General features: G+C 35.2%; 2 protein-coding genes across 4 annotated transcripts; one reads left to right on the top strand and one right to left on the bottom strand.

Annotated features, from left to right (window-relative positions):
* LOC105162884 (tetratricopeptide repeat protein 1) lies at positions 2,182-5,375 on the top strand. The gene is made up of 5 exons (XM_011081043.2): positions 2,182-2,581; positions 3,130-3,309; positions 4,127-4,253; positions 4,575-4,688; positions 5,061-5,375. The coding sequence occupies exons 1-5, from the start codon at positions 2,294-2,296 to the stop codon at positions 5,174-5,176; spliced, it is 825 nt and encodes a 274-aa protein (XP_011079345.1). The 5' UTR covers positions 2,182-2,293; the 3' UTR covers positions 5,177-5,375.
* LOC105162885 (putative clathrin assembly protein At5g35200) lies at positions 14,878-22,734 on the bottom strand. Of its 3 annotated transcripts, none has more exons than XM_020693711.1 (16): positions 22,520-22,734; positions 20,836-20,989; positions 20,690-20,759; positions 20,431-20,528; positions 18,892-19,033; positions 18,712-18,812; positions 17,842-17,925; positions 17,648-17,698; positions 17,497-17,562; positions 17,343-17,408; positions 17,173-17,253; positions 16,979-17,056; positions 16,541-16,723; positions 16,382-16,457; positions 16,180-16,301; positions 14,878-15,753 (listed from the first exon to the last, which is right to left on the bottom strand). In XM_020693711.1, exons 2-16 carry the CDS (start codon positions 20,938-20,940, stop codon positions 15,256-15,258), a joined length of 1,821 nt encoding a protein of 606 aa, XP_020549370.1. In that variant the 5' UTR covers positions 20,941-20,989; positions 22,520-22,734; the 3' UTR covers positions 14,878-15,255. The 3 variants fall into 3 exon arrangements, with proteins under 3 accessions (XP_020549370.1, XP_020549371.1, XP_011079347.1); XM_020693712.1 differs by having other exon boundaries at positions 14,879-15,753; positions 16,180-16,304; positions 20,431-20,513; XM_011081045.2 differs by having other exon boundaries at positions 14,879-15,753; positions 16,180-16,304.

The following is a 24,556-nucleotide window of genomic DNA, read 5'->3' on the forward strand; positions in this document are numbered from 1 at the left end:
AGAAAGAGGGAGATAGAGGGCAAATCATAACCATGGTAAATTACGGTCATCTTTCTTAAAATTTGACATAATTGCAAATATATTCTCATTGTTTGAGAAATTACAAATACCTCCTAACTTTAACGTCTCCTAACAACGAGCCCATTCTGTTAGTTTTCATTAGGCTTCTATTTAATTTTGTGGTGAACTGATTAAAATATCATTTTAGATTATAAATTATAATTTTATACATTTTTTAAAGATATTTTTATGAACAATATACTCTAGAAATTATTTATTTATTTATTTTATGCACCCTAATTTATTTTTTCTAGACCTATTTTTTTTTTTAAAAAAAAGGCGATAAAGGTAAAACAGTAATTTTCTGGCGCCCCACCATCTACGGACTACATAATTAGTTTCTGTTCCAGAAAAATATTTATAATTTTTTAAATAATAATGAATATTCATGGTAGTTATAATTTACCTAGACAATGCGAGGCTAAGGAGGAAGACTCTTCACCATGAAAATGGAGGATCTATTAATCAGAAAAGTATAAGGAAAGATGACATAATTTTTTGTGATATTCACAAGGGTTAATTACATTTTGGCATTCAAACTATGATAGTTTTATATTTTGGCGTTTAAACTTTTTTTTCTTGGGTCAACTTATCATCTCAACTTCGCGAAATTTTGCACTTTGTCATTTATAGTTATTTTTTCATCAAGTTTTTTGTCGAACAAACATCATATCCAGTTAATGGTTACGTGATGTGATATTTTTTATATATGCATAATATGTGATTTTTTTTTTTATAGAAAAATCAATAAAAAAATGATCGTACATGACAAAGTACAAATTTTACAAAGTTAAAATGATAAATTGACATAAAAATAAGTTTTAATAATAAAATATAAAAACGGGCATAATTCGAATAGTAAAAATGTAATTTACCCTATTCATAATCATGACCATTAAAAACAGGAAAGATTTTCTATGCTATTTCAAGAAAATTTCATTTTTCTTTCCCATCCACCCATCCATATATAACCCTCTTCCAGATTAAATTTGATTATTTAAATACTTTTTATTTTTTTTATAGATTATAGGTACAATCCTAGAGATGGTATTAGAGTTATGTACTCAGGGAATGTTTTGTGTAATTTTTTCTATTGAATAGGGATATACTTGTAATTAGAACTACAACCTCAAGGGATGTACTTGTAATTTTTCAATTGACATCGGAGTGTGTGTATAATATGACCTAACTTCAAAGGAAAGTCAATATAATTTACTATATTATTTCTTTGTTGAGTAAATTTCTCATTGAGTCTGAGTAAAATGGGCTTAAATAGACATGGATTGGGCTTAAATTGGCATTCAGTCTGAGCACAATATTACATTCAGATTAAAGAATCACGAATCCAACTCTGCGTTGAGATCCTGATGAAAAACTTATTTTGAGCAAGATGTAGAAAAATTATCAAAACCACGTGAAAATTGTGTGTTGCATTATATTTCTTTTTGTACCTTTTGGACACGTTTACAATCTAACTAAAACCAGTTGAAAACGATAATTATTATAACCGAAACCCAAATATATTTTTTAAAAGGGTAAATTATGACAATTTCTATTGAGATTTGATATAATTGTGAATATCCCCTCATTAATTAAAAATTACAAATACCCCTCCTAATATTTGATGAAATTATGTAATTTTTGGATAGGGTATGAAATTATCAATTTTGTCCTTATTGCAATTTTTTTCTTTTTCTTTTTTTTTAAGAAAAAGGATTGGATGGGTTGAAAGACTTAAAAAATAATAAAAAAATTATCACTTAGTTCATAAAAAAAATTAAAAAAAATAAAATTATAATTTTTAATCTCCAAGGCATTTTGGCTAGTTCACCATAAAAAAATGGATAGAAAAAACTAATGAATCGGGTTAATTGTTAGATAACGGTTAAAATAAGGAGGATATTTGTAATTCTTTAAATAATGAAAGAGTATACGTAACGATGTCAAATTTCAGAGGATATAGTTTAATTTACTCTTTTTAAAATGGATCCTAAAGAGTAAGCCCAATAAGGAGCCCAATTTAATTGGGCCGTCTATCTTTTGAAATTAAAAGATAGCTAAAGTAAAACTTAGCTTAAGGATACGACGTCGCACCGTTTCGACGTTAGAAATTCATCGCAGAAGAGGAGAATTTTCTGGAATCGTCAGAAAGAGTATAAAATACTCTTCAAATTTCCATAGTAGAAAGAGGGAGAAAGCGTAGGGTTTTGATTGTTCTGGTTAAGGCGGAAGAATGGCGGTGATTGAAGATGAATCTTCCGGTGAAAATAATTTGAAATCACGGCCTAATTCAGCGGCGGCGCAACCTGGTTACGGTTCCGATGGCTATGAGACCGCCAGTGATACGGAGCTAACTGACGCCGTTCCAGAACCTGAAAATCATTCCCGTAGCAATGGTGGTGATACCGGTCAGCATAATGATGTTAGTAGTGTTAAGAATGGGGATGATGGGGTGAGCCGTGAGGGCAAGGAAGACGAACAGCAAGGGAAGATTGAAACCATAGATATTGAAGCGAATGAGGTAATGATGCAGCTTTTCTTTTCCCCCCTTCGAAATTTTGGTTGCTTGTTAGCTTGAGTTCGAAGAGATCAGCTATTGCTTATTCGAATGTAGTTGCTGTACTGCTGATATTTTGTTAAATTGATGAAGAAGTTTAAGTTTTGAAGTTACGTGGAAGCATTTTAATTCATAAAGTCGGTTAATTCATAGAGAAATTAGTGATAGTAATACATCTTACTGATGTCTTGATGATCCGTTCGCCATTTAATAGGACTGTTGAGAAATACTAAAAGGATTTTCTGATAATCAATCTTCATAATTGTATTTGCTTGCCCAGATGTTGGTCAATTGTGTTCTTGTGTTAATCAGTGGGCAAGGATTTTAGGTCCACTTTCCTGTTAGGCGGCCTGATGAGGTTATGATTTACTTGGGCTCATTATATTAAATTTTTTTTTGGTAGACTTCTTTGCTGTCCTCTCCACTAGTTATTTCTTAAGAATCGATTTCTGGTAATACTTTCACCATTTATAATGTTGTCTTTTGTTTGCTTTTATTTTTTCGAGAAGTAGAAAGCCTTAGCCCGAGCAAATGATGCAAAGCTTGAGGGAAATTCCTTCTTTAAAGCTGGACAATACGAAGAGGCATTGACAAAGTACGAGTTTGCTATACATATTTCCCCAGATGATCCTTCATCTAGTGAAGTACGGTCCATGTGTCATGCAAATCGGGCTGCTTGTTTCTTCAAAATGGTATGTTGCTCCCATGTTTGAACTTCAGAGTATGTATCATGTTTTTCACCATTTCTAGTTCAGTTACTGCAGTAACAGATTGGATATATAATAACTTGAGAGTTCTACTTAGAACTTTCGTCCTTGATGATAAGCATCTCACAGAATATTAACATCATAAATGGACCAGGTTGAGACTCCAATTAAATCAGGTAGTACATGAGAAGTTGGAAAAATGCTTGTTGAATTATATGAAAGCATGCAACGGAAGCATGAATAGTACTTTTCCAGCTTGGGCTTGGGCCTCTTGGCAGACATTTACCCAAACTTCATTGCCATCTGGCCTGCTTCCATATCACAGTCTTGTCTTACCTGTACCCTTGATTAGAAAATTGATAAAATTCATCAATCAAGAGAATGTGCATAATTTACTGCTGAAAAACAAAATGCATCAGAAGTGATAAATAGTTGAATGTTTAGATTGAAAGAAGTAGGGGAATTGTTGAGGGTCTAGCCCTGTTTAGGCTAGTATTGAAGCAACATTAGATCATTGATTTGATGGCTTTGAGCTCCAAATAAAATAATAGCATCTGATTCCATTTCTCCTCTACCTTTTAAGGTATGTTCTGTATAGTACATGAATTTTCAGAAAGATTTGTGCCTAGCTTCTATTGAATGTATTGGTTTCAGCTGACGCAATGAATTTACAGTCGTCTGGTAAATGCTCTTGATTCATGATGTGGTAAATGCTCTTGATTCATGATGTGTTCATGTGCAACTGATTCAGATCTCATGCATCATATTCTGAAGGTGATTGTCCTACTACTGTGATGTTTAGGGGAAATATGAGGAGACAGTCAAAGAGTGTACAAAGGCACTGGAGCTGAATCCTACATACATGAAAGCTCTTATAAGAAGAGGAGAAGCACGCGAAAAACTTGAACAGTATGAGGAGTCAATTGCTGGTAATGTCTAATAAAGAACACCCAAAAATGGTACTGCTTAGTAGTGGAGAATAACCATATAATTCCTGCAAGTTGTCCACGTTTGTGATAACTGGCATGCCACTAAATTCTCTTCAGCCCTAGTTTTGTGGGTGTGATATATTCATGACGGTTGGTGGCCAGCATGGGTGGTAGGACTTTGGTTGAATGTGGATTGTTATATTTGGATTATTCCACATCTCATGTAATTTACGCTGAGGGATCATTTCTTTGTGGTTGATTGGTTTTTTTCTGGTAATTGCTTTCTGTATTGCCTGAATTCTGTTGTTTCTTCATTTGCAGACATGACTAGAATCTTAGAATTGGATCCATCAAATGACCAAGCTAGGAGAACTATCATCCGTTTAAAGCCATTAGCAGAAGAAAAGCGTGAAAAGATGAAGGAAGAGATGATTGGTGAGCTAAAAGCCAATTTATGTCTACATGCAGCAGTTTTTATTTATGTTTTTCCTCCTTAATGGGATCTCTGGTCCCCCATGTGTTGTGCCAATTAGTTATTGCTGGAATACCTTGGATTCACCCGTGGACGTGCCATAATAGATTCTTGTGTGTTTTTGCGTAAGGGATTATATAGCATTCTTCTTAATAGGTTGGCTACAAGATATACTTCTGATGATATACATAGTACATTTTCATCTTGAAATCTAGAAGGAATTTTCATCGGAAGGATTTAATCACCATTCTGGTTTAAACTAATATTTCATACTAAGTATGGCATTTTTCTCCAACAAATCCTGTATTAAAGCTGAGTTTATTTTGTGATTGCAGGGAAACTGAAAGAGATGGGGAATTCCATTCTGGGTCGTTTTGGAATGAGTGTTGACAACTTTAAAGCTGTCAAAGATCCAAACACTGGTTCCTATTCGATTGCATTTCAACGCTAGGTTCTCATTCCTAGATATATATCAAATATATTTGTTCTTAAGAAAGAATGTTTGAGAAATAAGATAACTATTGAAAAAATTGCAGGAGAACTGGAGTACTTCTGATATGTACTGGTGAGTTATATGTTTGTTGCATGATAATTTTGAGTTCTCCCATAGACTCTTTCTTGCTTTTCTTGTGGAATGTATCTGATGCTAAGCATATCTCAAAATCACATACTTCTCTTTTAATAGCTCTAAATAGTATGATGTGTGCCCCAGATTCATGAACTAGAAAGTAAGAAGATTAAAGCTGAATGGTCAGAACATCGGCCGTTTCATTAGGACCGTGATGATTAAAAAGAAGTCGTTATGTCCGACTGCATGAAAGAAATTTGGGATATAGTTCTTTTTCGTCCTTTTCATTGGTTAAATTACTTACTGGAGTCCGCAGATAAGTATGTTCTGAACAACCTCCATTTACTCCTCCATCGATACGGCATTTGGCCGTTCCCACGTATTATGGATTTGTCTTAGCATCATTAAGTTCATTGGCAGTAATAAGGTGTTGATTAGGGGTACGCTTTTTTGGTTAACTGAATTGAACAGAATCAAATTTTTGGTTAATCGAAAATTTGGTTCTCCAGTTTTAAAAAAACTAAAAATTGAATCACATAGGTTTGGTTCGGTTAAAATTGGTTCGGTTAAAATCGAGATTAGTTTGGTTTTTTGGTTAAAAAAATAAAAAAAGAATTGTTTTTTTAATAATACATATAAGAAAATGCATATGAACTGCTGGTGGAATATTGTAGCAGCAATTTCACTTGGTTTTGCAAGGTCAAGTATACAATCAAACTAAAAAAATAATATATTTTTTTTTATTAAGTATTCCATCAAACACTTTCAAAGTAAAATTTCTTGTCCTTGTTAAGAAAGAAAGATCACCTAAGAATGAAAAAGAAGATGAAGGAAGTTGTTGGTGGGGGTGTGGCTACTACCGCCAGCTGGAGAGTGATGGAGAAGGAGAAGACTCAGAAGAAGAGAATTGGGACCTTTCGGAACATCACCACAAAGTAGAATAGTTAGATCATGCGAGTTGGGTAGGTTGGGTCCTGGAACAAAGTACGACTCTTAACGGGTGCAAGTCTTAAGAACTTTTGAAAAGATCAATTTGACAATTTTCTTGTATTTTATAAAATCTGTGGTGCATTGACTCAGACTTATAAAAATTTAAATCAAATAAGCAGAGGGGTAAAGTATGTCAATATAAAAAGAGTAGGATTTCGCTCTTTGCCTTTGTAATGAACAAAGTTGACAGAAACATAAGTAGAGACGGAGGGGTGGAGGGGGGGAAGAGAAGAAAACAAAGAGGAGATGAGAAAACCAGAACTTCATTCATTTCATGATAATTTCTATCCGTTTCGGATTTTGTGTTACATATTACTACAAAATTCTTAACATAAAGTAAAAATCAAAAGCATTTAAGAAAATACAGACATTGTCGTTCTCTCCCTCCTTCCTTTAACTCGTCATTAGTTCTGGATTTCTTCAAAAGATTCAAAAGCAACGGCTCTTTCAACCACACCGACTACAGCCTCTCTTTTACTTCCACGTGTCCCTTGGTCGGCCCATCTTGGGCGTTGATTTCAGCAATGCAATTACCAATTTCTTTCCCAAATTGACTGTCATAAATCACCAAAAACGACGTCGTCAGTGGCCGAAATTTTCAATTAGCCCCCAATTTCAGTTGAGCCCTTGATTGAATATTCCAATTTAATCTCCTGGATCGCATAATCACCTTTCCAAGTTGCATTTTTGGCTGAAAAATGCAACATTCCTTCCTCCATTTTTTTAGCCTTGTCCCCAAGGATCAAAGCCAAGAAATTTAGAAGTCATATCACTATAATCCTCCCAGGTGACTTGGTCTGGAAAAGCATGAGACCAATGAATCAGTACTTGGGGAACTGCCACATCGTTTTTCGGGATCAACCTTCTAGCTAGGGTAGCCATAGGGTAACCTTGTAAATTTCATCCTCAAATTCTGGTAGGATTACTGAAGGGGAATACTTGGCTTCAATTTTCTTTTCCAATAAAGATGCATGGAAAACAAGATGAATTTTGGCTCCAGGTGGCAAGGCAAGTTTGTATGCCACTTTTCCTACCTTCTCTATCACCTTATAAGGACCATAGTACTTGACAAACAGTTTTCAATTGTTTCCTGAGGGCAACAAAAGTCTGTCTGTAAGGTTGTAATTTGATAAGCACTTCATCTCCAACCTCAAATTCCCTTTATGCTTTTTTCTTTTTCTGCATACAGTTTCATCCTTTGCTAAGCTTGGTGCAAGTTATCTTTTAGTAGTTGGATCATCTTGATCCTTTCTTGCATCCGTTCTTCCACATTAATGTGATGATTTTGTAGATAAGGTCCAATGGATAGTTGAAGGGGGGGGGGGGATTAATACCATATAAGGCTTGGAAAAGGTATTCTTCAAGTTGGTGTGGAAATTAGTGTTGAACCAAAATTCAGCAAGGGTCAGCCATTGTATCCACTTCTTTGGTTTTTGAGGGCACATGCATCTCAAGTAATTCTCCAAACACTGGTTGACTCTTTGTCTTTCCATCACTTTGAGGATGATATATAGAAGACATATCTAAGGATACACCAGACAAGGTGAATAGCTCCTTCCAAGATCTGTTGGTAAATCATTGTCCCCATCAGTCACAATGCTTATAGGAAAACCCATGTAGTTTATAAATATTATCAAAGAACACTTTAGCAATAGAGATTGCAGTATAGGACTGTTTGAGGCCTAAGAAATGAGAGTATTTTGTCAGCTATCCACAACCACCAAGATTGATTCTTTGCCCTCTGAGTGAGGTAATCCTTCAATGAAATCTATGAAGATACATGACCAAGCCTGATCAGGTATAGGCAAGGGCTGCAATAGTCTAGGGTAAGGGTTATTGTCATGCTTGGACCTCTGACAAACTTCACATCCCTTCACCTAAGTTTGAGCATCCTCCTTTAAAGTAGGCTGATAAAATAGTGGTTCGATTCTTTGGTAAGTGTCATTGATCCCAAAATATCCACCAAGTGCTGAGTCATGCAGAGATTTAAAGATCTTATCTCTGATTCCCCACACATATTATGTCTCCCTCCTTAGTAATCATGATTCATAACTTTAGTCAGGGTAGATAGTGCATCAATGACCTTTGCTTGAATGACAATCTGAAATAGGGTATTCCCTTCATTGCTAGTTTGTAACTCTTACACCGACAAGGATCTTTGTGTGGTAATAGCATTAGATTGGGACTCCACTCTCTCATGCTCCAGTCTAGACAATGCATCTGCAGCCTTATTGTCATTCCCCTTCTTGTATTGAATCTCATAACTAAAGCCTAATAATTTGGTCACCCACTTTTGCTGCAATATAGAGTTAATTCCCCGATCAAGTATGTGCTTTAGATTCTTTTGATCAATCCTTATGATTAAATGATTCCCTTGCAAGTAGTCCACTTTGTAATAGCTAGTAAGAGGTGTAGGTTTTCTTCTCATGAGTGGATAGTCCTAGGTTCTTGGTGGCTAAGGTTTTGCTCAGGTAAGCAATAGATCTGCCTTCTTGCATCAAAGCAGCCCCCATTCCCCTTCTACATGCAACTGTCTCAACCACAAAAGGTTGAGAAAAATCAGGTAGAGCAAACACTAGTGCACCAGTAATCACTTTCTTCAATCTATTGAATGTTAATCTAGCTTTAGGATTCCACAAGAATGCATCTTTCTTAAGTAGGGAAGTCAATAGTTTAGTGATAATTTCATACTCCTTTATGAATTTTCTATAATAACCTGTGAGCCCTAGGGAACCTCTGAGAGCTTTAACAATAGTAGGCACTGGCCAATTCCTCACACACTCTACCTTTTGGGGGTCTGTTGCCACCCTTCCACTGAGATTACATACCCAAGGTATAGTTCACCTGTAACTGGGCAAAGGAGTACTTGATCTGCTTTGCATAAACTTGGTGTTTTCTCAATAACCCAATACCTTTTCTAAGTGTAACATGTGTGTAACCCATTCCTTGTTGTATATTAAGATGTTATCAAAGAAAATCAGTACAAATTTTTTAAGATAAGGTTCAAAAACACAATTTATTAGTGCTTGAAAAGTAAAGAGTGCATTACATAATCCAAATGGCAGCACCAAAATTCATAACGCCCAATGTGAGTGATAAAATTGGTTTTGGGTATGTTTTTGTTCTTCATTCTGATCTAAAAATATCATGATCTCAAATCTATCTTTGAAAAATACCTTGCACCATGTAACTCATCCAATAATTCATCAATAACAGGGATAGGGAAGTTATATTTGACAATGAGTTTGTTTAAGTACCTAGAGTCAACACATAATCTCCGACCTCCGTCCTTCTTTTTTAACCAACAATACATGTGAAGCGAATGAGCTTTGGCTGGTTCTAATGATCCCACTTTTCAGCATCTCTTTCACAATATTTTCAATCTCAGTCTTATGCCCATATACATATTTGTAAGGGTTTTTTTTTCTTGGGAATGACATCTGGCAATAATTCAATGCTATGCTAAATTGCTCTTTCGGTAGGTTTTGGAATCCTGAAATATATCTTTGAACTGGTGGATCAGTTCAAGCAGCTTAGGATCATTCTCAGTTTTAGATAAAACTCTTTTGATTGTATAGAGTTGTCCTTTCACTCTATAGCTTCCCCTTCTCAACAACTTATTCAAGGAGTAGAGTAAGAGTGTTTCCAGTCTACCTTTCCAGCTAGAGCCTTCAAGATCACTTTCTTTCCTAACTAAGTGATAGTAACTTACAACTTATGGAAGTCCAGCTCTATACGATTATTGGCACTATGTCAATCACAACCCAGAACACAGTCATAACCTCCCAGCTTCAAAACTCTCACAGGATGAAAGAACTAATGACCTTGTATCTCCCAACAAAAAGTGGGGCAGTAGAGTTTACTCAGTACCTTCCCTCCATCTGCAACTCCAACCATCATATGTGTAGTTGGTTCAAGTTTACATCCCAGTATGTGAATAACTTTTTCATCTATGAAATAGTGAGTACTGCCACTACCAATGAGGATATGGATTTCCTTGTCATTAACTCTTGAAGTGCTACTACTAATGCTTCCACACATAGCATGAAATGAGACAGTAGCATCTCCTTCTTCTTCTTCTTCAGTTGGTTCTTCGAGTTGTTCTTCCCCTTCTTCATAGGCCTTAGCATGTTCCTCACTCAGTAACATATAAACATGTCCGATTCTACACCTATGTCCAGATGTGCAGGGTTCATCACCTTTGTAACATTTGTTATTTTCCTTCCTATCCTTCACTTCTATTTCAGTGATAAATCTCTTAGGTTGAGGGTTTGTCATCTTTGCCTCTGAAAGAGGGTTTAAATGAGGGTTTGTATGCCTGATTTTTGTTTAGGGGTTTGTAGGTGGTCTTGCTTGGATTAATTTTCTGGTGTTGCTTGGTCTTTTTAAGGATAGCATTTACCATGTTCTCTTAGTTCCTAGCCAGCGTTATAGCTTGGTTCAAGGTGGTTGACTTCATGGTAGCAACATAACCTTTTATCTCCTCCTTCAAACTGCTTATGAACTTCATCATGAAGAAAGTTTCATGCAAATTCTTGTTGAATATGAGCATATGAGCCTCTAGCTCTTAAAACTTCTCTAGATAGGTATTCACAGTAGTCTCTTGATGTATCATGTTAAACTCAGACACTACCCTCTCATAATCCAGGTCCTCAAACCTCTCCAATACGGCTAATGTGAACTCTGTCCGAAGGGGTACTCCTCTCTTCTCAACATACTCCTGGTACCAAAGCTCAGCCCTTCCTTCCATGTGGATGGAAGCTAAGGGAACCTTCTGATCTCAGGGATAGGGATCATTTGAAAATATCGTGTGCATCTCCTCACCTAAATCCTTGCTTCCTCACCATTGAAAATAGGAAACTCCATCCCCTGAATGCTATTGTAGTTTGTTGAGTTCGTTGGGTTGGATTTTTAGCTCCAGTTGAATGTTGTGCAGTGACTTTAGAGGATGAATCTTTTTCTAAAGATGCAGTGAGCCCATCTCCTAATATGAATTTGTCCTGTTATAGTGTTGTAACTGCTCCACAGCACTTTGAAGTTGTTGCTACATTATAACTATCGAATGCTCCATGTTCATTACAGCAGCTTGTAGCGCATCTTAAGCTTCATTTATCTGATCCAAACGTGTGTGTATTTGTTCTTCACTGCTTGCCTTCTTGCTTTCTCATCTATTAGCACCATCCAGTTTTCTCTTGAAACTCTTGTAACTCTTTAAATCTAGTTCCAACAGGCATTTTCACTATAAGTCCAAGGGTTGGATGGCTCTGAGGCCAAACATAATGAATAAAGGTGAATTTACAGGAACATAAGCAGAAATGGAAGGGGCGGAAAGAGAATAAAACATAGAGGAGATGAGAAAATCAGAACGTAATCTATTTCATAATAATTCCCATCCGTTTCAGCTTTCCTTTTACATGGAATTACAACAAAATTCTTGCCAAAAAGTAAAAGCCAAAATCATTTAAGAACATGCAGACATTGTCGTTCTCCCTGTCCTTCCTTCAGCTTTGCCATTGGTTCTGGATTTCTTAAAAAGCTTCAAAAGCAACAGCTCTTTTAGCTGCACCAGCTACAACTTCTTTTCCGCTTCCACGTGTCCTTGGTTGGCCCATCTTGGGCGTCGATTTTAGCAGTGCAATTCTCAATTTCTTTTCCAAATTGATTGTGCCCTAAATCGCCAAAAACGACGTCGTTAGCTGCCAAAGTTTTCAATTTACCCATGATTTCAGTTGAGCCCTTGATCGAACAGTCCAATTTAATCGCCTCGATCACACAGTCAGCTTTCAAAGTTGCATTTTGGCTTGAAAACGTGACAGCCTGAAACCCCCCCCCCCCCAATTGATGTCCCAACCTATTTTGGTAATACATTGCTTATTTTTATACTTTTCAATGAATAAAATGAGGATATTCTGTTCGTGTGAACACATGTGTTTGTAATTTGGATAATTTCACACCTTAGTTAAAAAATAAAAACTAGAATGGGCTTCTTCATCATTGTCGATCACCTTCACTAATCTTCAAATGCATACCACTACTCACCATTTTTGTCAATTTCAAACACAAATCATAGAGGAAAGTAACGCACAAATTAAGGGTTTGGTTTTTCACCATTTCTCAAAAAAAAAAAGCTTCGTCAAAAGATAGGACGCTAAAGCGAACATAAATGTTTGGTTTAGAATTACAACATAAAATGAAAAATTTAACATACAAAAAATGCCTTATACCAAGCAAATAAATTATGTGTTTCTTGCTTTACAAGACAAAAAGGGAGATTATCATTAAGACCTCCATTTCTAACGCAAATTGGTAATGCGAATTTGTATATATGACAGTGGCTCCATGGAAGAACTGATTTCGCGGTTTGCACAAACAATTAAAGGTACTTTTGCTGGCATTACCTCTGTTCGTATTTGAGTGTTTTGGATGTTGGTGGGGGTGTGGATTTGGAGATGTTTGGTGAAGGTGGTCGACAATGACGGAGGAAGAGAAGGCAATTTTTTTAATTAAGGTGTGAAATTACGATTTTATCCTGCCTTAAATCCAATTACATGCGTGAGTTCACATGAACGGAACATTCTTCTTTTATTTGCCAAAAAGTATAAAAATAGGCAACGTGCAAAAAAAAATAAAGGTCGAATGGTCGATTTGGGGGGTGGAAGAAGAAAAAGTTGGGTAGCAAAGTGCAAAACCCCATGTATGTTGGGAGTGTCTGCTAGAATTGACATTTAGGATAATGACAAGTGAGCGGGGTTTGGGGGGGCGGGGGGTGGAGATTTGACCTAGCTGGTGAGGTTTGAAGTTTGAATAGTGTTGGTTAAGGGCGGGGGTGGGTTGGGGCAATGCAAAACTAATTCTAATAATTTGGAGTCATTTCAAATTTGACTGTTTTGAAACTCTAAATTAACCCATGTTCGATCAAAAGTTGTAGAAAATATTAAGAAACGTTACAAAAATCACACACACACACACACACCCTATAGATGTTAACTTTTAACAGAAGAGACCACGTGAAAATCACGTGCTCTAATAAGCTCAAAAATGAGGGGGAAAGTGGTGGGGAAAAAAGAGTCATTTGTGAACTGTCTTCATTTGTATATTCTTATTCTCTTTATCTTTGGTCTATTTTATGGCTACCTCAACAAGAATGAAAATATAAAGATATAAGTGAAAAATTGTAAATACATAATATTGTGTTGGCAGTCCTAAGGAGGAATCCTTTTCTTTGCCTCCATTTCTCTTACAATTTCCCTCCTAAATCCCAATGTTATAACTTAATGTCTGTTAGTAGGGGTTATTTTTGCCACGTTTTTGGAATTTTTTTGCAACTTTTAAAGAAACATAGAGTTAATTTTAAAATCTCATACATCTTGAGGACAAGCTTGAAATAATCCTAAATTATAGAACTAGTTTGCAATTTCGCCCTGAGGTTGGAATAGCCCCCGACTTCTGATGGGCCGATGGGAGGTGGGTTGCTGGATAAATGGAAATGGTAGGTTGGGAGTGATTTGGGAAGCAAAAATTAAGACAAAAAATGGACGGCAACGGGGTGGATTTGTCCGGATTAGAGACTTGCCCTAATTTAAAAAAAATAAAATAAAATCCGTCTCGTCAGTTTTTCAATCTCACCCTGTATAGTCCTGCCCCAGACCCATCGAAAAGTGTACGAAATCTATCCCAATCAAGACGGCTCCTGATCAGGGCCTTGGTGGTCCTGCGCTATTACTATTTATCCTTGACCATATATTAATCAAAATTCAAGTGTGGTAAGTGTCAATGTAGAATGATTTAGGGAACAAAGAATACTACTATGCAACTCTTCTTTGATTGATAAAAATACTGAAACAAGACATAATTTAAAATTCACTTACAGGGCATAGTCGGTAATAACAAATCTCAATTGCTCATATTTCTGGAGATCAATATGCTAATTCAACTATTACAACATTAAAACTGTTGTTGCATGCAGATGGATGTCGATTGAATAGGGGGTTAATGTTGAACTATGATGCATACACACAAATACACCCACATGGACCCAACACAAAATACTTTAAAAAATTAGACATGATATGGCTATATATAATATATATTTTTATTATATATTTTCAATTTTTCATAAAATTAAAATATACAATATAAAAATATTAAGATAAAATATGCCTTACATCTAAATTCTTAACCAAATATGGCCTAAAAATTATACATACTCAGTTTATTTAAAAAATACGCAATAAAAAAATTCTTATTATTCAAATTAGTTAAATTATCATGAACATCTCTCGAATATTTAGTAATTTCATCCTAAATTTTTAGTTTGAGATGAGTGGGTTAATTCTTTTTCTTTTTCATTAAGTCCAAAACTCAATTTTTTAAAGACTACCCAAAATTGAAATTTATAAAACAAAAGATATTCTAAACGTGTTGGATACGCCTTCAAAACATATCAAACACGCCACCAGAAGTGTCTGTGGCTTTTCCCACACCATGTTCTTTTTTTATTTTTTATACGCTGATACCGTGTTCAAAGCGTGTTCGTGTCCGTGTCCAACACTACACCGAGTAATTTTTTAGAGTGTTTCAGAAATTTAAATGTTCAATTAACCTTCAAATATTCTCAGAAAGAAAGGATGATAGTGACCTAATTCTGGATTCATTGGATTCTACTTTAATCTATATCTTACAAATATAAAGGTATACCAAAAAATTACAAGGCATCTTCAACATAAAACCTTCTTGATCTAAATGGGACAGACCCAATGGGAACTGAAGAGAGAGAGAGAGAGTGATGGTGGTAAAGCATTTTTACTGCATATTTTTCTCTATATTTACTCCAGAAAAGAATGAAGAATACCGAAATCGTGTCGATAGGAGATGGAAGATACCCTGTAGACTTGTGTTGGACGATTCCTTGATGTTACCATACTGAGAAAACTAACTGCAAACATGCACCTCAATGGCTGCACCCAATTCACTCAAAGCAAACTTAAGGTGGAAGGTTGGGACTGAGGTGAAACGGGCAACGAGACTTGCTCCATAAATGGATTCCCGAAGGGATTTGAGGAATCAATCCCAACCATTGATATGTCTTGCTGCTGCATCATCATCGACACTTCTGGTTGTGGCATTGGAATCATCTGCATGAAATCATCACCGGTAAACGATGAATCTTGATTCTGTACAAGTGCTGGTTGCTGCGGTTGGGTGATTCCAGCAATCTGCATGTAATCAAAAGGGACAACTGCTTGTGATTGTTGGGGAGCTGCTTGCTGCTGCATGAATGCTGCTTGCTGCACCTGCATGAAACTAGGGTGCCCTACGCGGCTTGGATCATAAAACATCTCTTGATTATAATCATCCGCTTCAAAAGGATTAGAAGAGACATTAGCAATCTGATAAGGTCCATTTGTATTTGCTTTCATCACTGCAGTATCGTATAAACTGTCCAGTATTGATCTGTCCAGTACACCGCCCTGCTTTTACATATTCAATGAGTAGTAAAATAAGCATTATCTTAAAAGATAACGCGTCTCAGTAATAAACAAAGATAAAAAATTATAGTACGACTACAAAAAAATATGCTTTAACTCCTCATGCTAACACTTTCACTATGCCTTGCTGCACATCTATGCAGAACATTGAGGCATATAAAAACATTCAACCTCTTCCATGGTTGATTTATCCCTTATATTTTGCAGGCATGTAAGGGATGCGTAAAAGATAGTAATATTAAGTTCCTCTCCTCTTTATATATGGTCATTAAGTCCGTCCATATAAACTTATAAATAGAAGCAATGATAGTTTTGTAATACTTGCAAATTTGCAGTAGAACATATAACTAAGGTGAAATCAACTTTAAATGCACAAATTGATGCAAGTTTCTGAAGAAACTAAATTACCTTGTTCGGTGCAGCTAAGCACACGTAAGAACTTGGTTCCACAACTGGTACTGTAGCTAGTGCAAGCTCCCAACTAGGTGATTGACTTGACAACTCTGAACTTATCGTGGGATCAGACAAGTCTTCTACACATACTTATAGAAGAAAATCACTTACTTGCCCATCAAGTGAACAATCCAATACAACAGAGAACAAGAATCACCTGGTGTAATAATTGAATCAGGAAGAGAATTTCCTGCATCCTGTTTAGATTCTTCTTGACTTGGCTCGTCCCAGCTCTGAGAATGAAAATAAAATTTGCAAAGCTACTAGAAACTTGTCCATATTTGATTCAGAAGATGAAATGGATCAGACTACCCACCAACAAATCAGGAATCAGTGGTGCAGCATCTGTATCACGCTTCTCAGTTTTTGTGCCCTCCTGACAATCAGCATATGGGTTTGATCCTTCTTCATTAATGTCTTGCTTAGAATCAGTCTCCACATTAGCCCCAGGAACAACAATCACTTTTGGAGTACTGTAGTTATCATCATCGAGTTGGCCCTAAAACAAAAAGCATTTTCAGAGATGTTTCACAATCATGCACGAAGTAGGGTAAATTCATAGACTTTCAGATGTCCACTTCACATGATTGGAAGCTTTGCAATAGCAGAAAAGTAGAAGCTGTGGTTATCATTTAAATAGGTGGACAATCATTTTGGTCAAAAGGTGATCAATTCTTAAAGAACAAATAGTAGCTAATTCAAAAGAGAGTTTGAAGTACTCAAGGCTTTAAAGATATCAGGCATGAGTACATACACCTCTCCAGGGAAGCAGTAATGCTTCTGGGGCATCCTTTACATACTCTTCCATGGCTGTTAAAAATGAAGCGGGGGCCTGCAGTTTGATAACAAGGCAAATGAAGGAGTGAACAAGATGAGAAATATTGTGAAATAATGTAAGGATCATAAGGAACAAGAAACCAATAAAAATGGCAGTATTTGGTTCCAAACCTGTTCTATTTTGACGTACTTCTGCTTGCGTCCAAATTCAAGACTCCTGCACATCTCAAAGAACCCAGACAACTTCTGGGCCTACAGCAACATGTGCAAGTATTAGAATGGAGCTACAAATCCAAGAGGCATGTATCCTTACACCACATATTGTAGAACACAAAACATACTTGTTCTCCTGCCCTCCGATAGATTTCAAGTGCTTTGACAGCATCACGACGTTGCATCTCAAAAAACTGTTAAGAGACAAGTTATTCCCAGTCCTAGTAAAGAAACTTTTGACTTGCATGAAAGTAAATGAAAACTATTCGAACAACTACAAACCTTGTCAACCAAAATAAGTACACCATCTGTTATTCCCACATAAAGCCTCACGCTTTCTGCTGCAACCTGAAGGAGAACATTATCAATCCAGAATAAGCTATAACCTAATAAGTGGGGATGAAAAGAGTATAAAAAGTTAATAACTGCTCACAATTGAAAGGGCATACTGAATGATGAAATTGTATCGAGCTGCTCCAACTGGCTGCACAATGTCAGGCAATCAACATATCCCAAAACTTACAAGCAACTTTTTTTGTGCAATGACTTGAATAAATTGATGGTAGAGGCGTGTTCCACTAGAAAAAAGTCTATGAAATCCTGTCCATTTAACTGCCAACCCAATACCTGGCAACCAAGAAGGCGGAAAAGAAGCTGTTGCAAAGCAGGTAAGTGCTCGAGCAAGGCAGGAGTGTCAAACTTCTTCGTTCTCTGTAAAAGAACAGCTAGCTTATTACAAGAAGTGGAACATATTACCAACAAGCTCATCATTATTCCAAAAGAGCTACCATGATAGCACCAAAAAATGTTGAAGTCATAGGGAACAAATATATTCGCAGATTTCAAGCCACGCACAGATAATTTGGACCTAACATTTATACCAATAGTGGACTTCTCTCAACATAATACTGAGCAAACATGCTAAAGAGCAAAGGGGAAGAGTGTGTTACCTAATAATTTGTAAAGGAAGAATGAGCCTTCAGAGATGTCATGATAAAATGTATCCAAATTAACGCAACATTTTTCTGAATGGAAATAAAGGATTAAACCAAACCAGCAATATTACTATCTGATACTATCTTCATGCATACCATAATCAGCATCATACTCACGTATGGATGCACCTTTTGTCTGTAAAACATTCTCAGCTTCGTAATTTTTCACATTTGTAGCTCATAGATTATATGCATAAAAAGTAATCTTACTTTTTACTTGTGAATTTTTTTTGAGTAAACTAGTTCCAGGTTGATGGCCAATAAAGTGATTTTACAATAGAAAATATTTTAAGTAATCGTTTTTCTATTGACCTTTGCCAATTTAAACCAGGAGCTGGATCTAGTGAAACTGCAGAAGGTAAGATAAAAAGACTAAGAACATGTACAAACCCAGCCGAATTTGAAGAACAAGGGAAAACTATATACTTAACAGAATTCTAAATTCTAAGGTAGTAGGTAACACAAAATTTAACCATGATGTCCATTTACAAAAGATACATACCGTATGATCCCTATGGAAATCATATTTTAGCACACGGAAACATTCCAGGCACTCCTCAATATACAGAGCATATGAACGGATCCAAGTGGAATAATCCCATGCTTAGAAATAGAAAACCTCAAATGGTCAGTTCCCAAAAGTAAGCATTAGTGCTTGCTAAAAGTAAAAGAATGGGGGTACCACTGGGGCTTGAGTCATCCCTGAAATGTGATAAATTCAACAAATGACCTCCACCTTGGTTGTGGTAAATTAGTTCCTCACAAAATGAGTGATCAACTTCCCTCAATGCACGATGTATGACAATTAAAGTTTTCAGTGCAACCTGAGAAAGGAAAACAAAAGCTGTTTTAAGGGAAAATCAAATAAACAAAGAACAATGAGTTCCAGTAGACAAACTAGTAAGAAGATGGAATTGAATTGTAGAACCACAATCTAAGAGGGTAAAACAATAAAATTTTGAAACACTGGTGTAGAACAGTAAGTTCAAAGAAACACGAAAGCATATCTGTTCTGCAGATATGCTATTATATGTTTATATGTGTGTGTGTGTGTGTGTGCGTGAGTGCGTGCGTGAGTGCGTGCGATCGGAAAGAGCCAAAGAAAGAACTTGGAAGGTCCTTTCCAGTTCGAAATCATGTCCAATTGACAACAAAATGTTTCTTTCCTATCATAAGGTTTTCGTAAGTAGTGTTAGATATCAATTGTAACTGAGTCACACTCCAAGAACACTGTGAAAGTCAAAATGATGAAAAACAGTAACTCTGTTGTTTAAATCCCAGTATTATCAATCATATACAAAAACTTTTCTTTTTCAACTAGAAAATCTAAAGTGCTACCCGTACCAAATATAGTTTATTATTAGACAATATCCAATAATAATCCTCTGTATCATATATGAAGACTATACCAAGTTAGCAAATCAAGCATTTCAGGCTCTAAACCTTAGTATAGGAAGGAACAGAAAGGAATTACACTGCACCCTATATAAACCTTCTCTTGAAAATATAGAAGAATAAGAAGTAATAGTGGGTGTATCTACTAATATGATTTAACAAAGGACCAAAACAAAGCAGAAAGGTAAATATTGTATGTTCTTCTCGGAATGAGGATTTTTGGAGATGTCATGACTAAAACTTCTAGAACCTCACATTAATGAATGTAGAAAAAGAGAAAAAGATTGGTGGAACCATTTCTTGGGAGGACTCGTTAAGGATCTTTCCAACGAGCTCTTCACGGAACTTCTAAAATGGAAATTGCTTTTGGATAATTTGTAATCAACTGGTCAATTGCTTTTGGTAAGTTCTTTCTCAAAGACCACATGCCATTGGAATTTCCTCATTCTGGTGATTACAAATAACAAAACAAATAGAAATTGCTTTGAGGATTTTTCAGGAAACATGAGGTGGGAGGTAGTAACTTGCACTTAAAAGTAATTTTCTGAAAGAGCATATTCATAATTTGGCCTCTTCATAATTGGATTTTCAACTGATTGAGGCTAACGAAAATCATTAAGAAGTGCTCAACCTGACTGTATGAGTTCATCGGATTGTATAAAGTCATACTCTCGTGTTACAATTAGTATTATTTGATGAGACTAATTATTTCAAAAATTATTTGACTTTTTCTTAACACCAAAAGTTATTCAACTTAACCTATCTAAATTTGTAAATAAGAAATAAAAAGAAAAAAGAATTTGAGACAAAGCGTCCAAAGTATTACCACCCAATTACGTGTTTTGCCAAGACGCCTTGTAAGTGTATGTATGCAATAACCAACATCTGCTCGGGGTCTCGAACCAGAAACTGCACCAAGAATATCTGACAAGAGATGAAGAAATGGGCATTTATATTTTCAACTTCAAAGCTCAGGTAATTCAGAACTCAATTTCCATAAACCTCAGTAACATTGACTGAAGAGGTAAAGTAAGAATTTCACGATAATAGAATATAAGAAGGCCTGGGCACAGTGTTCTACTCACTTCTTACATGCTTCTCTTTTGGCAGGACTTCAAGGTGGTTTGTGGCTTTAAGAATGGAAACTTTTAGATCCTGAAACAAATAACTTGATGCATAACCTTATAAAATAAAGGGCTGTCAGCAAAATTGATGCCATAAATATCACCACCTTATATTCACTGTTGACTTTGGCGATTCCAACCTTAGTAGAATCTCTAATAGCTAGAATAGCTTTTCTAAGATTCTGTTGGCTACTACCACTTCCAGCAGCCATTTTGAAAGGAACCAAAAACCGAAGAAATCTAACAGCTGAATTGTGGAACCTATGATAAAAAGATAGGATGATTAAGTTAGTGAATCCTATCATCCTACTACTTGGATAGCAGATAAACATTGCCTACAAACTCAGCATGTCAACATGCAACCATTCTTCTCAGGCCTCACCATGAGGATGATAATAACAACAACAACATTATTGTCAACAACAAAACTTCATGGCAGACTTCAGTATACCAAGTTACAATATTCCATACAAATGAGATCAGCTCCCATATTCTGATGCTTAGGAGCCTCCAGTCTCCCTCTGCCCCTTTATATATGGTACAACCATTATTAGGGCGAAAAGGTTTCTCGCCTTATCTATTTGTTTACTTTCAATTTCACTGTTTCACTAAGTGCAATCCAAGATCATATCTTAACCTGCATTCAATGTCTCTAGTATTTCATATATGCGTTACAATATTATTTTCTAAAGTTCCTTTTTTCCTTTTCTGCCTCCCACAACTTAAGCTGAGAACAAACTTCAGAATAAATACTTCAAGTAAACAATTTTAGTACCATCACAACTAAATCATCACCATATTAGGAATACTGCCCACCAATTCATCGACCACTGGGGAACCTCCTTTTAAGATAATTTGCAAATGTAAACCTGGATTCTAGAAAGTCATAAACTCGACTGATTTGAAGTGGTTATTTAAATTATACAGCACGTTAAGGAAATCAAGACAAATAGTGCATTGTCGTCATCATTATTTTGTTTCATGCACAACCAGAGTTATTCCAAGAGAAATTTACAAATTGTTGTGACTACTTGAAGCTACGTCTTTGTAGAAATCAACTTATTGTATCCTGAATTCAAATTGGAATCCAGGACATCTTTGGTATGATGGAAGAGGATTTAAATACCATGAAAAATGTATTACTATATGTCAAATCCAGACCTCATGGCAGCAAACAGAAATAATAAAACATTAATATCACACAATTAAATCAATCAGGTCGAGAAACAACAACTAACAATCTTAAATCTGAAAACCTAGGGTACCAAAATCCTCCCTAATCATGACAACAACCAAATGCTCCAAACATAAAGCCATTTAAACTGCCGCTTTTTTCAGATTATACCAGAAAATAGAACAAACAGAACTTGCAACGGAAACAATCAAAACTATGCCTCAGAATTTTTATTAAAAAAAAAAATATTCTACTAATTAAAATCACTGTTGAAAATCTCATATGCAAGTGATCAGAGGGATACTCAGGTAGTAACAAGGCTAATGTTCCTCCAATTAAATTTTCAAGAGATAAACTTTCGCCATAATTAATGAAATGAGATGATCCGGATTATCCTGCCACTCAAAAACACTTATGTAATAGAAAGTAATCACATCAATATACCCATGCTCTACACATTCAATCCGCGGCACACAGTGGCCTATCGAATGCAACACATTTGGATATCATCACTACCGCCATTATCCACCCACCGCGGATCCTAATTGGTCAACAATTTTCCCCTTCCCGCGCATAATATAAGTCTGTGCGTTGCGGAGAGAGAGAAGTGGTCTTACCTTATGAAAGATCGCTCGCCGGTTGCCGGCAATCACGCCGTACCTAAACAGGAATAGATAAAACGATGATTAGCTATAGGTGCGATGAAAAGAAAATCTCCAGAGAGACCTTATTCCGGCCAGAGAATTGAATGAGGAAAATCATTCGGCATGCAGCTCCCTGTTCATGGAACAAATCAATCCCCTACGCATCTAAATTATTGGTGATGTTTACACGTTGCATGCTTTTCTTCACCATTAACTACGTTTATATTTCTGTTATTACACTTTACATCTATCTCATTATATTATACATCTATGTTTAATTTTTTATTTGGGTAAACTATAAATTATGAAATTTGTCATAATTACGAATACTCATTTATTTTTTTATTTCATGAAATATTATATAATTTTTGGGTTAATTACATTTTGATCCCTATAATATGTAAAAATATTAAAAAAAAAAAAACCTATGAAATTTTTAATGTAAAAAAGAATTATTATGTTGTCACCTCCTAATCAACTTAAGCCTATTTTTTAAAAACAATGACTAGAATACCTCTTTTAATCAACCGGTCAAACTAAATCTATTAATATAAAATTATTTTAATGTATAATATATATAATTTATAACTATTAAAATATATTTATAATATATAAAACAATATTATTTCAAAATAATAATCATAACCCAACCCCACCCCCTACCACCCACTATTCACCCCCCCTCCCCCGCCCAACCTCTTCCCCTCTCCCCTTCCGACTCGCCCACCCAACGTCGCCCTTAATGGATGGGCGACTGCTGTCGTCCAGGGGTGAGGAGGGCTCCTCTACTTCTTTTTTTTCAAATATATAGTTTTTTTTAATTAATTAAATTAAAATAATCTTTTATTATTAATAAATATATATAATATTATATATATTAGATGTGAGAGAAAGACAAAAATATTAAAAAAAAAAAAAAAGAGTACTTTCGTAGCCAATTCACAGTCAAAGTCCGTGCTGCCCAATTTTTATACGGAGAGGTTTTTTTAACTTTATTTGATATCACAGAGGGTGTAATTGATACTTTAATTTTTATAGGGAGTTTTTGCATATTTTTATTATTACAGAAGGAGTCTCTGGATTTTTTCCTATAATGCTTGAATGGAAGTTTAGAATTGTCAACTTTATTCTTGATTTTAATTTTTAAAAAAAAAGCTTAAAAAATTGTAAATATACTAGACAATGCAGATAAAAAATTTTGAAAAATTATATAAAAAGAAATTTCCAATTAATTCATAAAAAAATTCAAAAAAAATTAAAATAAAAAGTTATAATTCATAATTCACAACAACTTTTTGGTAAGTCACCACAAAAAAAATAATGAAAATCCAACGAAAATTAATAGATTTGGTTAGTTGTCGGACATCCGTTAAAAAGTATTGTTAATTTTTCAAACAATAAGAGGTATTAGTAATTATGTCGAATCTTATCAAAGCTTGATTTTACTATTTAGATTTTGAGTTTTAAAACTTGATTATTATATTTCTTCCCCCATCAAAAAATTTATTTGTAATTTCACCCCAACAAATTATGAATATGCACAAAACTTCCTAAAACAATAAGGATATTACAAGACAGCCTCCAAACTTTTAAAAAAGAAGTTCACTGTCTTTTGTGTTACCATTCGACTTTTTTCCCCTTTAAATTCAAAGCACCGTATTATCTTTTCTTTTTCTTTCGAAAAAACATTTTACCTATTATTAATTTTTACAAGAAATTTTATGGTATTTAAACCCCGTTAAAAGTAGAAATAGAAGATAAGTTTGAACGTGAAATATGTCCCTCTAGTTGATGTAAATAAATAAAGGGTAAATTAAACAAGTTTCCCTAAAATTTGACATAATTACAAATATCTAATTTTAACAGCCATTTAATAATTAATTCAATCCGTTAACTTTCTATCTTTGTCCACTTTTTATGGTAAATTGGGCAAAATACACGTGTAAACCATAAATTACAATTTTATATATTTTTTAAAATTTTCAAAAAAATTTAAGTGGATAATTTTTT

Source organism: Sesamum indicum, linkage group LG5 (genome assembly GCF_000512975.1).
Source record: "Sesamum indicum cultivar Zhongzhi No. 13 linkage group LG5, S_indicum_v1.0, whole genome shotgun sequence".
Lineage (NCBI taxonomy): Eukaryota > Viridiplantae > Streptophyta > Magnoliopsida > Lamiales > Pedaliaceae > Sesamum > Sesamum indicum.

Bases quoted from the DNA above. Each gene is read 5' to 3' on its own strand.
- LOC105162884 (XM_011081043.2), top strand. From the start codon at position 2,294: ATGGCGGTGATTGAAGATGAATCTTCCGGTGAAAATAATTTGAAATCA. The intron at 3,310-4,126 runs GTATGTTGCTCC...TGTGATGTTTAG, and splicing joins CTGCTTGTTTCTTCAAAATG to GGGAAATATGAGGAGACAGT. The intron at 4,689-5,060 runs GTGAGCTAAAAG...TTGTGATTGCAG, and splicing joins GATGAAGGAAGAGATGATTG to GGAAACTGAAAGAGATGGGG.
- LOC105162885 (XM_011081045.2), bottom strand. From the start codon at position 20,940: ATGGCTGCTGGAAGTGGTAGTAGCCAACAGAATCTTAGAAAAGCTATT. The intron at 18,813-18,891 runs GTACCCCCATTC...TCTATTTCTAAG, and splicing joins GGATGACTCAAGCCCCAGTG to CATGGGATTATTCCACTTGG. The intron at 17,057-17,172 runs GTTTGGAACCAA...ATCAAACTGCAG, and splicing joins AGTACGTCAAAATAGAACAG to GCCCCCGCTTCATTTTTAAC.